Source organism: Penaeus monodon, chromosome 14, assembly GCF_015228065.2.
Source record: "Penaeus monodon isolate SGIC_2016 chromosome 14, NSTDA_Pmon_1, whole genome shotgun sequence".
Taxonomy (NCBI): domain Eukaryota; kingdom Metazoa; phylum Arthropoda; class Malacostraca; order Decapoda; family Penaeidae; genus Penaeus; species Penaeus monodon.
This window is the reverse complement of record NC_051399.1, coordinates 46,668,642-46,681,996: the sequence shown is the minus strand read 5'-3', so window position 1 is coordinate 46,681,996 and position 13,355 is coordinate 46,668,642. Positions and strand designations below refer to the sequence as shown.

Sequence of the window (13,355 nt, the reverse complement as noted above, 5' to 3'; positions counted from 1 at the left end):
GTAAGCTTTAAATTAACAAAATATCTATTTGTTTATTAAAAATTGTCTGCCGCGTCAAAAACTAAGGCCATTATCGGCGTATTCAAAACACAACGATTAGTCCCAGAGTATAGCATTATGATAAATCATCGTGGCGAAAAGGGGGATAAATGAACGAATAGGATAAATGGACAGAAGGGAATGAAGACGTAAAGGAAAATGAAAAGGAGAAAAGAAAAAGCAAAATATTTGTTGAGGCCTCAGTCTCCTAAGACACCCCCCCCCCCCACCTCCCCACGAGAACAATGCAATAGGCCTGAGAACACTTTGTGTGTTTCTCCGCCTCTGCTATGCCTGCGAACACCCTAAAATATATATAACTCAGTCTTCTACAACACGTCGACCCCTATGTTAATATAGGAAATACGATTGAATTTCTATCTGCAGTTATCACGTTCCCTTGATATTGTACACAAGCTGCTGGAAAACTTACTGTACTTTGGTTATACAGGGAAACTTTAGGTTCAGTTAAGATGGGTCAGATTTTTTTTAACGTGTTCCTTATTGCTTCATACAAGAAGGGCGATAATCCCAGAGACAACAAATACACAGCATGGAAACGGTTCAAAACCTTTCAGATATTTTTTTGCTTTTCTTATTTCTTCGTGATGAACATTTTTTTTTTTTTTTTTTTTACTTAATACAGTATCGTACCTATGACGTATATTGTTACTGTATGTTTGTGTCCAGCGTTTCATTACATATGTAAAAGCAATCATTTACTATAGGTATTGATAACCTATAGTTGGATTAAAATTGTTTTTTTAGTAAAAAATACCCAAGATATGTTAATAAGATAGCTTTCACTATGCGGTCTACAAAAAAAAAAATCAAATAGCGTATTTCTTTTTGTAAAAACACTTGATATTCAGCTAAGTTGATATAATTTTTTTCTCTTTATCACTAACATCACGCATTAAACTGCGTATTAATTAACTGTTATCCAATTTCCACTAATGATCATCAAAACAACTAAATTTCTATGTCTTTTTAATAACAAAATAATTGACCTTAACATTATTCATAACTGTATATACACAATGACTGATAAGTTTGGACAGGAATTCGATTTTCTATAATGGCATGAGTGAATACTTATGACTAACACACACAAAAGTAATATATTTGCAAGGGTAACAAGCTACGCTTACATTAGGTAATTAAGATTCATGATAATGCTGTAAACCTGGCCGGCTTTTCTCAGCCGTTTTAGCAATGGCAAGTGAGAGGTTTGAAGAATAAAAAATACAGCGAAAACGATATAGAAAAAAATTATGATCACAAAAAAGACAATATCTTATTGATATGCGGACAGTTGACGCCACAGCCTGTCTGTAAACATGACATTGAAGTAGATCAGGAAAATGCAACTGAAATCACGAAAAAACACAATAAAAAGCAAGATATTTTATTTCTGTTTCGATTATTTATAGAATACAAGATACATAATATAATGTGATGTATTCACACATTCCTATACAGGTTTAATTACAGGAATAGCATGCGTGTCACTGGAAATGCGTTAAATCTTCGAAAGAAGTAACACTCTCTGAGAAAAATAAAATATATCTAATACCACCGCCGAATTCCATTGATTACCTCGTCCTCCGAATAATGAGAAAAAGCCTAAGAAAGCCCTTGGTCACGTGGCTACGAGGCCGAGCTTATAGATCGGCCGCGTTGTGGGCGGAGATGCTGGGGTTGTTGATCTCCTCGCCCAGCTCCTCCAGCAGCTCCTTGCGGTAGTCGTCGAAGCCGCCGTCGATCTCGTTGATGGTCTGCTCCTCGATGACCCACAGCGTGCAGTCCGTGTCGCGGATGAGGCGCTCGTCGTGCGACACGATGATCACGCCGCCCTGGAACTCGCTGATGGCCTCGGCGAGGGCGTCGATGCTCTCGATGTCGAGGTTGTTGGTGGGCTCGTCGAGGATGAGCACGTCGGGCGAGGACAGGCAGAGCTCGGCCAGGGCCACGCGCGCCTTCTGCCCTCCCGAGAGATCCTTGTTCTTGATGGTGTGCGCGTGGGACGCCAGCCCGAACGTGCCCAGGGCCTTCCGCGCCTTCTCGTACTGCAGGTTGAACAGCCGCATGAGGTACTCGGACGGCGACTCCTCGGCCGTCAGGTGCTCGCCGGAGTGCTGGTCGTAGCGGCCGATCTTGAGGCGGTGGTTCTTGCGCACCTCGCCCTCCATGGGGGTCAGGTCGCTCACTAGCAGCTTCAGGAACGTCGACTTGCCCACGCCGTTGGGGCCGACGATGGCCACTCGGCTGTCCATGTCGATACCGAAGTCGACCTCCTTAAACAAGGGCTTGTGGCCGGGGTACCAAAAGCTGACGTTATAGAGACCGAGGATCGGCGGCTGCAGCGGGGGCGGCTCGGGGAATTTGAACTTCACGATGTACTCCTGCGGCTTCTCCAACAGCTCCGTGGGGCCGTCGTCGTCTTCGTTCTTCTTGCTCTTGGCCCGGTTCTTCTCCTGCTTGCGAGTCAGCGCCTCCTTCGACTTCTTCTCCTGTGGGCAGAAGCCGGAGGCGGGTTAATATTCTCCTTCGCGTAATACCCCTTTCACGTCACCAGCATATGAGTTATGCCTAAACCTGGACAAAAGGTAATAACACTCACGGCTTGTTTCTTTGTGGCTCCCGAAGACTTCATCTCCTTGATTCTCTTCTCCTGCTTTTCATAGGCCTTCAGTTGCTCTCTTCTCTTTTGCACCAACATCTGTTTGGCAAAAACGTCAAAACATTTATTAGAACACTGCATATAACAGATTGCAGAGTTTACAAAAAAAGAAATACCACACACACACACACACACACACACACACACCATCATCAGATTGGACTCCTAACTTCTATGACATATTCATGAAAGGTAAATTTCCAAACAAAGTATGGTGAGGCCAGGGAACGAGTTTCAAAGTCCACTCTGACTACTCTGGCTCAAAGTTAGTCTTCTAAGGCATCATTCTAGCTGCCAGGACCCAGGTTTGGTGCAGGATTAGGTGTCATCCAGCATAAGTGAAGTATTTGATGATTTGATAGTGTAAACTTTATATAATACATTCGACAGTGCATGAATAATAATAATAATAATAATGAAAGAAAGAAAAAGTACTAACTTTCAACTCTTTGTCTCTAAAATGGTAATGATTGTAATTACATAGAAAATCCTCATATATATGAATGACCTTGTGTAAGGTTATGCAATTACCAACCAAATGACTTTCCAAAATATTTCTAAACCATATCTTTAGTTTACTAAATTTACTTGTGGATCCTAAAATTTGATTGACAAGAACGAACACACACACACACACACACACACACACACACACACACACACACACACACACACACACACACACACACACACACACACACAAATTGATATCTCAACTCACCTTCTTGAACATAGAATAATTTCCCTTATAGTAGTGAAGTTTACATTGGTCTAAGTGAATAATATCTGTGCACACGTTGTCGAGGAAAGACTGGTCGTGAGAAACTACCAGGAGGGTCTTCTTCCATCCCTGTAATGAGAAATTTGGAGGATTAGTTTCGTTAACTAGTTTATCAAAGTAACTATGAAAGCAAATTGGAAAGACTAGTACAAATATTAACATGTAACAGTACGTAAACAAGAAGAAAATGAAAAACAAAAATGGAAAAGGAGGATAGGTGACTCCAGATACAAGCACAAACGGCTTTAATCTAAATGTATATGCATGGAATTCCACATTGTATCAACAATAACAACAACAAAATAAGTCTAAACTATGTAAGCAAGAACAATTATTGTTGCAGTAAATACTAATCACAATGGACAAACTCTAATAATGGCTAACTACCGGTGGCTTAATTTCATATTTCTCATCCTATAAAATGTGAATTTACACTCACAAGAACAAAAGAAGTAAAAAAAACTTCAAAGTACAATAAGAAAAAAAAGGGAGGGTGGAGAAATATACACAATCATAATAACCACAATAATAATAATAATAATAATAATAATAATAATATTAAAAATAACGAAGATCCTGATAATAATCACCTGCAGGTAATTATCAAGCCAGATGACGGCATTGAGATCCAAGTGGTTGGTAGGTTCGTCGAGCATGAGCAGCGTGGGTTCAATGAAGAGGGCCCTGGCCAGAGACACCCTCATTCGCCAGCCTCCGGAGAAATTTTTGGTGGCACGGCCCTGCATTTCTCGCGTGAAGCCCAGACCAGCTAAGATTCTGTGATGGGATGGAGTGAAGGTTAAAGGTTCTATCTGATTTTATTTCATCTTACATGGAGTAACTAATAACTCAGGTAACTCAGCTTGATTCTATTTGGTGTATAAAAATGTGATATACCATTCTGAGGAAACAGTACGAATCATGTGAAAATACTATATATCTGAAAAAGAAAAGAAAAAAAAAAAAAAAAAAAAAGCCAAGACGAGGAAAATGAAAAAAGAAATGAAAACCTAAACCTGTAAAACCAGCAGTCCCTACCTCCTGGCCTTGGGCTCGGCCTTATCGGCATCGATGGCCTTGAGCTCGTCGTAGATCTCCTGAAGCTCGTCCATGTCCACGTTTTTGCTCTTCTTCTTCATGTCGGCCTCTAGCTGGTCCCTGCGCTTGATGAGATCCAGCCGCTTCTTGTCCGCTTGCAGAACCACATCAATGGCGGGCGTGTCATCTGCAATGACTTCCTGTGGGGGAAGGAGAGGCGTTCAGAAGAGAAGGAAGTAACTCATAGACACTGGTCAACGCTTCCATACAAGCCGTTCAACAAGCACACTCAGGGATAGGAATGTACGTGATTGTACACAGCCACACATACACAAATGGAAGGATAAGCAGTGATAACTATCTATAAAACATACAAAAAAGGAAGTGTGTGTGTGTGTGTGTGTGTGTGTGTGTGTGAGAGTCAAAGCTTATATGCCTACTAGTAAAATGAAAACAACAATTCTTTCATGAAAGAAAGAAGAAGAAAAAAATTAAAAGACATGTGGCTTTGGGTGTGACTGATTCAACGCACCAAGTGATTCACCCCCAGTGATTACTGTGGCATCATTTACTTTCTTGTAAGAGACTTTTTATTCATGAAATAATCAATTCCACAGCTGAAGACCTGGGTGTCATAGTAAGTGCCATGACTGTGGCTGTATAGTTAGCACTACAGTGATAAATAAAATTCATAAAACACTGGAGGTGGGGAGAGGGTGTCTTTTTCCAACTATCTTCTGGTAAAGCTTACTTAGTACCAAACACCTCACAACTCAAAACAAATTAACCACCATAAGGTTACCTGTTCACAGTAGAGAACGTCAATGTTTGGAGGAATGCTGAGCACTCTCGACTGGATGTGCCGCAGGAGGGTGGTCTTGCCGTGCCTGCGATCGAGAAGAGAACATTGATATAAAACCTCAAGCTTCTTTTCTTTGCAAAAAGAGTATGCTCAAGAGACTATAGTAAAAAAAAAAAAAAAAAGGGGGGGGGGGGTCAACTATTACCAAACATGCATCAAACCTGTTTTTTTCTTCTTCTTCTTTTCTTTTCTTTTTCTTTCAATCTTTAGAAATCCAAAATTATAAGAAAACCTTGTATGACTCCATAAAGGCTTAAAAATACTACGAATATAAGACAAATACGGTCAAGTTTGAATTTGAAACTCTAGAACAAATAACGGAGTTTAGTCGACGTTAAATTTCAATTAACTTTTTTAATATCCATGTCTCCATCTTATTACTATACTGTAATAATAACAATAAAATCTATAATAGATATACATAAATAAGGATACATCTATCTATACATCTATATCTACCTATCTATCTACACACACATTACCTATCTATCTACATCCTCTCAACTAAATTTACTTGTGGATCCTAAAATCTGACAGAAAACAAACACACACACACACACAAAAAAAAAAAGGTGCACATACCCATTAGGACCAACTAAACCGTATCTCCTTCCATTGGCGATGAGTAGGGAAGGCATTCGTGAACAGTGGTTTACCCTTGGCCGAGATGTTGAAGCTGTCGATCTGAAAGAAAGGAAGGGACGTAGGTAACAGCAGAATACACGACATTTTTGGTAAATTTACATTTACGAGAGAGAGAGAGAGAGAGAGGGGAGGGAGAGAGAGGAGGAGAGAGAGGAGAGAGAGAGAGAGAGAGGAGAGAGAGAGAGAGTTTTTTTTTTGGGGGGGTTTTTTTTTTAAGAAAAGAAAAAACCCCAAAAAAAATAAAAAAAAAAAAAAAAAAAAAAAAAAAAAAAAAAAAAAAAAAAAAAAAGGGGGGGGTTTTTTTTTTTTTTGGGGTTTTCAACAAATTTTACCAAAAAAAAAAACCCAAGGGGGGCCCACCAAACCTTTTTTAAATTTTTTTTTTCCCCCCCCCCCCCTCTCCCCTTTTTTCTTTTTCTTTTTCTTTTTTTTCCCTTTTAAAAAAAAAAAATTTAAAAACCCCAAAAAATTTAAAAAAAAAAAAACCCGAGGAAAAAGGAAAAAAAAAAAAAAAAAATAAAAAAAAAAGGGGGAAAAAGGGAAAAAAAAAAAAAAAAAAAAAAAAAAAGGGAAAAAAGGAAAAAAAGAAGGGAGGAGGGAAGAGGAAAAGGGAGGGAGGAGGAAAGGGAGAAAGAAAGGAAAAAAGGGAGGAAAAGGAAACAGAAAAGGAAAAAAAGAGAGAGAGAGAGAGAGAGAGAGAGAGGAGGGGAGAAGAAGGAGAGAGAGAGAGGGGGGGAGAAAAAGGAGAGAGAGGAGAGAGAGAGAGTGAGAGAGAGAGAGAGAGGGAGAGAGAGGGAGAGGAGGAGAGGAGGAGGGGGAGAGAGAGGGAGGAGAGAGAGGGAAGAGAGAGAGAGAGAGAGGGAGAGAGGAGAGGAGAGAGAAGGGGAGAGAGAGAGAGAGGGGATGAGAGAGAGAGAGAGAGGGAGAGAAGGAGAGGGGGAAAGAGAGAGAGAGGGGGGAGAGAGAGGGAAAGAGAGAGGGGGGGGAGAGAGAGAGGGAGAGAGAGAGAGAGAGAGGGAGAGAGAGATAGAGAGAGGGAGGAGAAAAGGAGAGAGAGAGGGGGAAAGAGAGGGGAAAGGGGAGGAGAGAGAGAGAGGGAGAGGGAGGAGAAGGGGAGAGAGAGGAGAGAGAGAGAGAGAGAGAGGGAGAGAGAGAGGAGAGGAGAGAGAGAGGAAGAGGAGAGAGGAGAGAGGGGAAAGAGAGAGAGGAGAGGAGAGGAGAGGAGAGAAGAGAGAGAGGGGGAAAAAAAGGGGAGAGAGGAGAGAGAGAGAGAAAGAGAGAGAGAGAAGGGAGAAAGAGGGGAAGGGAAAGGAAGAGAAAAGAAGGGAAAAAGGGGAAAGAGAAAGAGGAGGGAGAAAAAGGGGGAGAGGGAGAGAGAGAAAGAGGAAGGAGAGAGAGAGAGAAGAAGGGGAGAAAGGGGGAAAGGAGAGAGAGGAGGGGAAAGAGAAAAGAAAAGAGAAGAAGGGAAAAGGGAAGAGAAAAAGGAAGAAAAGAAAAAGAGAGAGAGAGAGAGGAAAGGAGAGAGAGAGAGAGAGAGAGAAAAGGAAGAGAGAGAGAGAAAAAAAAGGAGGAGAGAGAGAGGGGAAAAGGAGAGAGAGAGGGGAAAAGGAGAGAGAGAGGGGAAAAGGAGAGAGAGAGGGGAAAAGGAGAGAGAGAGAGAAAGGAGGAAAACAGAGAGAGAGGAAGAGAGAGAGAAAGAGAGAGAGAGAGGAGAGAGAGAGAGAGAGAGAAAGGGAGGAAAGAGAGAGAGGAGAGAGAGAAAAGGAGAGAGAGAGAGAGAGAAAGGGGAGAGAGAGAAAATGAAGAGAGAGAGGAGAGAGAGAAGAGAGAGAGAGAAGAGAGAGAGAGGAGGGAGAGAGAATAGTGGCAAGTTATGAATAGCTGAAAATACGTCCCTTATCAGAAACACCCTAATAAGATTGGAGAAGGAAAGAGAGAGAGAGAATGTAGAGAAGGGTGGATGACAGTGGGGAGAAACAGAGAGAGGCAGGAAGGGAGGGGGGAGGGAAAGGAGAGAGAGGAGAGGGGAGAGAGAAAAAGAGAGATAAGAGAGAATAGAGAGAAAGGGGATAGTGGTATGGGGAGAGGGAGAGGGAAGTAGGGAGAGAGGGAGAGAGAAAAGAAAGAGGGAAGGGGAAGGAAAGGGGAGAGAGGAGAGAGAGAGATGGGAAAGGAAAGAAAAGGAAGAGAGAGAAAGGAGAGAGAGAGGAGAAAGGAGAGAGAGAGAGAAGAGAGAGAGAGAGAGAGAGAGAGAGGAGAGAGAGAGAGAGAGAGAGAGAGAGAGAGAGAGAGAGAGAGCGAGGGAGAGAGAATAGTTGGCAACGATTATGAATAGCTGAAAATACGTCCACTTATCAGGAAACGACCCTACATAAGATTGGATGAGCGTGGATTAAATGGCATACTATGTAACTATCCACTAGCAACTTCCATATCCACTGTGCCTCTGTCTGGCTCTGCTGATCGTCTTTCTTCCTTCCATTTCCCTTCTAACTCTTTCTTGTCTTTCCTATGTCTTCTTTTCTTCCCTCCTTTTCCTATGTCTTCCCTTCTCCCCTCTTTCTCCTATGTCTTTTTTTTTCCTTTTTTATCCTCTGTCTTCCCTTCTTCCCTCTTTTCCTGTCTTCTTTTCTTCCCTCTTTTTCCTATGACTTCCTTTCCTCCCTCTTTCTCCCACATCTCCCTTTCTTCCCTTTTTCCTCCCTTATAATCCTCCTTTCTTCCCCTCTCTCCCCTTCACCCCCTCACCCCGTACTCCCTCAATATCAAGAACCCCTTACTCTTTTCCGTGTCCCTCCCTCCGCCCTAAGGCAACCGCCTGCCTCGCCTCCCCCGACCCATACCTTAATGTCAACTGCCCCCTCCATCTGGCTCTGCTGCTTGTCGGACTTCTGCGCCTGTGACACGGAGAAGGTGTCGTCGAGGGAGGAGGTGCCGTGGCCGCCCTTCTTCAGCATGGCCTCCATCTGCCGCTGGTATTCCAACTGCTGCTTCATCTTCTTGCGCTCCTTGTGGGAGAGCTTCGACAGAGCCTCCTTCTCTGTTGGGGGGTGGATGGGATAAGCATATACAATATTAAATATTCTTTTTATTATATCCTGAATAAATAAATAATCCTTTATTGCATAAAAATTTTCCCTTTCCTAATCCTCCCTTATCTTTCTTTCTTTCTATTCCCTCTCCTTCCTTCCGTCCAGACATGTTGCTATGTATTCCTATCGATAATAATCATAACAACAAAAATAATAACCAACAACAATAATAATAATAATAATAATAAAAAAAACAAAAAACAATCAGAGTAGCTAATAGAAGAAGACACAAGGAAATTTAAATGAAAAGCAACTTGAAGAAATCGAACAAAACGAGGAGGGGACGGAATTAGAGACACAAGAAAGAAAAGAATTTAACAACTTGGAATGGGCTGATGACAAAGGTAATAAGTTAGTGTTTACAAGGCACTTTTACATCATTACCTATGCGTCATAGTGGAGCATTTACTACTACTACTAATAATAACAATGATAAGAGTTATAACTAACAACAATAATAATAATAGTAATAATAACAAACAGTAATCTCAAAAAAAATTTAGGTATCGTAAAGAATTTTCCTGAATACTTTGAATCTTACCCAACAAGATTTTTGATAATTAAAGAAAATCCTGATGTCTTTGCTATTGGTGTAAGTAATAACAGTAAATAAGCCACATAAAAACGGAAAAATAAAAAAAGAGATTAATCATTTAAAAGACCAACAAAACCGAAAAGTTGTAAAAAAGAAAAAAGAAAAAAGAAAAAAAAAAGAAGAAAAAATAAGTGGAGACCTTAAAAAACAAGAAATAAAATAACAAAAAAAACCTCGGAAATTCTTCAAACCCACTTGTACAAAATAGCCTTTTAGTGTAGTTCTCGTGTCGTTCTGTTTATTGTTTATCTCGTTATAAACTTGACACCACTGACATGCACTTGAGAGAAAGGAGAGAGGGAGATAAACCATAAACATTTGAGAAAACAAGCTTTCTCCCTCAAACGAAGATATTACTGGATACTGAACAAGCTCCAGAGACATGTAGGAGGAAAAATTATTATACTTTCTAGACTTATAAATGTTGATTTGGAAAGTTTCACCCTATCAAATCTGGTAATATGAATTGGTTACTTTTCAAAGATTTCACACAGCCATCCAACCTTGCAATAGTTATTTCCCGTTCCAAATATTCAAGGTGCAGTATCCATGAACCTGTTGTCGTTTCCATCTCAAGCAACACAAGCGAAAGTCTCGGTAACTGTTTTAGAAAGCGACTGCACCCTTCGAGTCCGACTCCCTATTACTCGTTTCTCCTTGGAATCCACAAACGCTGGACCAATAACCTTCCTAACTCAATAACTTCACTTCCGGACTCCCCAACCAATCGCCTTGGACTTCGTTTCAGCGAGGCGTTTGTCCCGACCCATTTTCTCCATTTCTGGCATTTTTCTTTGCACATTTTACTTCACGTATTGGTGAAAGTAGTTTTATCTGTCTTTATGACGATGTGCAGTCATTGTGCAAATATCTGCAAAAGTATTAAAAGTTGTAAATTTCTTACCAACTTGCAAGGGAAATACCATAGATGAAAAATATTCGATACTCGGTCTGTTCCGTCAATTGCAGGCCAAGTTCAAAGTTGTACCATATGGCTGCGTGAAACAAACCATGCCTTGAATTCCACCGAACTGCATGGGAATCTGCTATTTTTTTCTCTTCCTTCTCTCCTCTCTTTTTTCACCTACATTATGTATAAATATATATGTTTATTCATAAAACTTAGACTTTTTCCCTTTTTTTTTATAGACAGGCAATTCCCAGTTCACAGCTGTTCCCAGATTACGGATCTCTTTAAAACGGAAATGAAAATTTAAAACAACCAGAGCAATTACCAAAAACACTGTAACTCACCAATCTCAATGTACAGATTTACAATTTATAGATTGAATTCTGATTAACTGATAGACAAATGCTGAAAAAAATGGTTATATTTTTAATAATGCTAAATAATAATTTGGAATCTACTTAATTCATTTAAAGATGATTTTATTTAGTAAATATAATGTTCATGTTTATACATAGCAGAACATGCTACTAAATAAAATAAAATATATAATCTATATAAAAATTCTTTTGCACGACTGTTTCTCTACAAACATATGCTCTCCATATTCCATTAGAAACAAGCCTGTAATTATAATTATCATCATTATTATCGTAGCCAAATTGACATTGACAAGCTAAGAAAGAGAGAAAAGAAAGAAAGAAAGAAAGAAAAAGAAAGAACAAAGGGGGGGGGGGATCACAAATTCTAACCGCCACATATGGTTTCACAAACTCAAGAGTCTATCGAAAAATCAGAGGAATAAGAATAATGAAAAAAAAAACAAAGGTATATCAAGGATAGAAACATGAAATGATAATTAGAGAAAAAAAAATCAAAAGGTAAACTTCCTTACCTTCTTTCTTTTTCCTCTTTAGCTTCTCTTCCTCTGTTTCCTCCTCCTCTTCTGCCTCTTCCTCTTCCTCCTCTTCCATTTTCTCCTTCTCCTCCTCTTCCTTCTTTGCCTTTTCCTCCTCCTCTTTCTTCTTTCTCTCCTCATCTGCTTTCTTTTTCTCTTCCTCTTCCTTCTTCTTCTTTTCTTCCTCTTCCTTCTTCTTCTTCTCCTCTTCCTTCTTCTTCTCGGCCTCGTCCTCCTCGTCCTCGTCTTCCATGTCCTCATCGTCGTCGTCGTCCAACATCGCAAACTTGTTCTTCACCTTCTCGTTCTTCTTCTGTTGTTTCTTCTTGTTCTTATCCCCCTTCTTTACTACCTCTTCCTCCTCGTCATCCCCCTCGTCCTCCTCCGACAAATCCTCGTCTTCCTCGTCCTCGTCCTCCTCGAACTTCTTCTTCTTCTTCTCCTTCTTCTGCTTCTTCCCCAGCTTCGCCTTCGTCATCATCATCATCTCGTCCCCCTCGTCCTCGCTCTCCTCGTCCTGGACGCCGAGCCCGATCATCTTCTCGGCCAGCTTCCTCTCCTCGTCCTCGTCGTCCGACCACCCGTCGTCCTTCTTCCCCTTCTTCCCTTTCTTCTTCTCCTTCTTCTGCTGTTGCTTCGCCCCCGTTTTCGCTGGTTTGTCCTCCTTATCGCTGTCTTCTTCTATTCCTCCTTTCTTGCCCTTCGGCTTGTCCTCCACATCGCTATCGTCGTCGCTCCAGTCTCCCTTTCCTTTGCCCTTCTTCTTGTTCTTATTCTTCTTCTTATTGTCGTTCTTCTGGTCTCTCTTTTTGGTCTGTTCTTCCTCCTCTTCGTCATCGGTGTCTCCTCTGTTTCGACCCTTTTTCTTCTTCTTGTTCTTGTTCTTCCCTCCATCGTCATCCACCTGTGCGTCATTCACCGCCCGTTCTTCGTCATCGCTCGCTTCGTTCTTCCCCTTTCCCTTCTTCTTTTTATTCTTCTTCTTCTTCTCCTCCTCTTCGTCCTCGCTCCCCGCCCCTACTTTGGCCAATTTCTTCTCCTTCTCTTCGTCGGTCTCCCAATCGTCCTTGTTCTTTCCCTTCTTACCTTTCTTGGGAGCCATCGTGCCTCCCCTCTGCCTCGCGAAAGGGCGAGAAAACGGCGCAGAAAGGGCGAAATATGCGGTGTTTCGTGCGAGGGAGCGACGGCCCGAGACTTTCTACATGTGGGACAACAATGACAAGGCCGAGGGAGGGCGAGTGTAAAGCTGCGGCGCCGGTTATTGGGTTAATTACAGCCGGTTTAGCTATTTTGGGGGTGTTGATTAAATTTAAAAAGGAGGTGGAAACGGGAATGGATTGTTTGGTGTTTTTGGGATTTGGGTTTGTTGGGTTTATGTATGGGGGGTATGGGATTGTATTTAGACTCGTGATCGCTTTGTTCTTCTTGGATGAGAGAGGGTGGGTATAAATTCTTTTCGAGTTGAAGGATACTGTTTTATTTTCTTGTATTTAGGGAGTCTGAGCTCTTTTTTGTGTTGGTGATTTTGTTGTTTTATATATATCGTCTCGCATTATCTTAGATAGTTATAGTTTTACTCTTATGATCCTTTATGCCGGTTACAATTATATCACTAAAGTAAATTCAACAGTAAAGATTCAGCTACGTATCTTAACATAAATTTTAACAAAGAATTTTATTTTAACAGGAATCTGACGAGGAGTATAAGCTCATATTTCTGTTTCATATTTCCCGCTTAACATAACGTGGGAAAAGTATATTCCCTAATTCAATAGTCCCTAATAGATTTGTTATTTTTAACTTTATTGATTTTTT

General features: G+C 41.0%; 1 protein-coding gene across 1 annotated transcript; it reads right to left on the bottom strand.

Moving 5' to 3' along the window:
• Positions 1-1,431: 1,431 nt before the first annotated feature.
• LOC119581195 (ATP-binding cassette sub-family F member 1-like) lies at positions 1,432-12,363 on the bottom strand (the record flags this gene model as incomplete). Its single annotated transcript, XM_037929587.1, is given in 10 exon segments — positions 1,432-2,552; positions 2,663-2,761; positions 3,444-3,572; positions 4,094-4,280; positions 4,542-4,741; positions 5,344-5,428; positions 5,986-6,035; positions 6,037-6,087; positions 8,892-9,088; positions 11,538-12,363. Coding segments are annotated over 10 exon segments (2,673 nt in total), but the record flags the coding sequence as incomplete, so codon positions are not given.
• Positions 12,364-13,355: the final 992 nt, after the last annotated feature.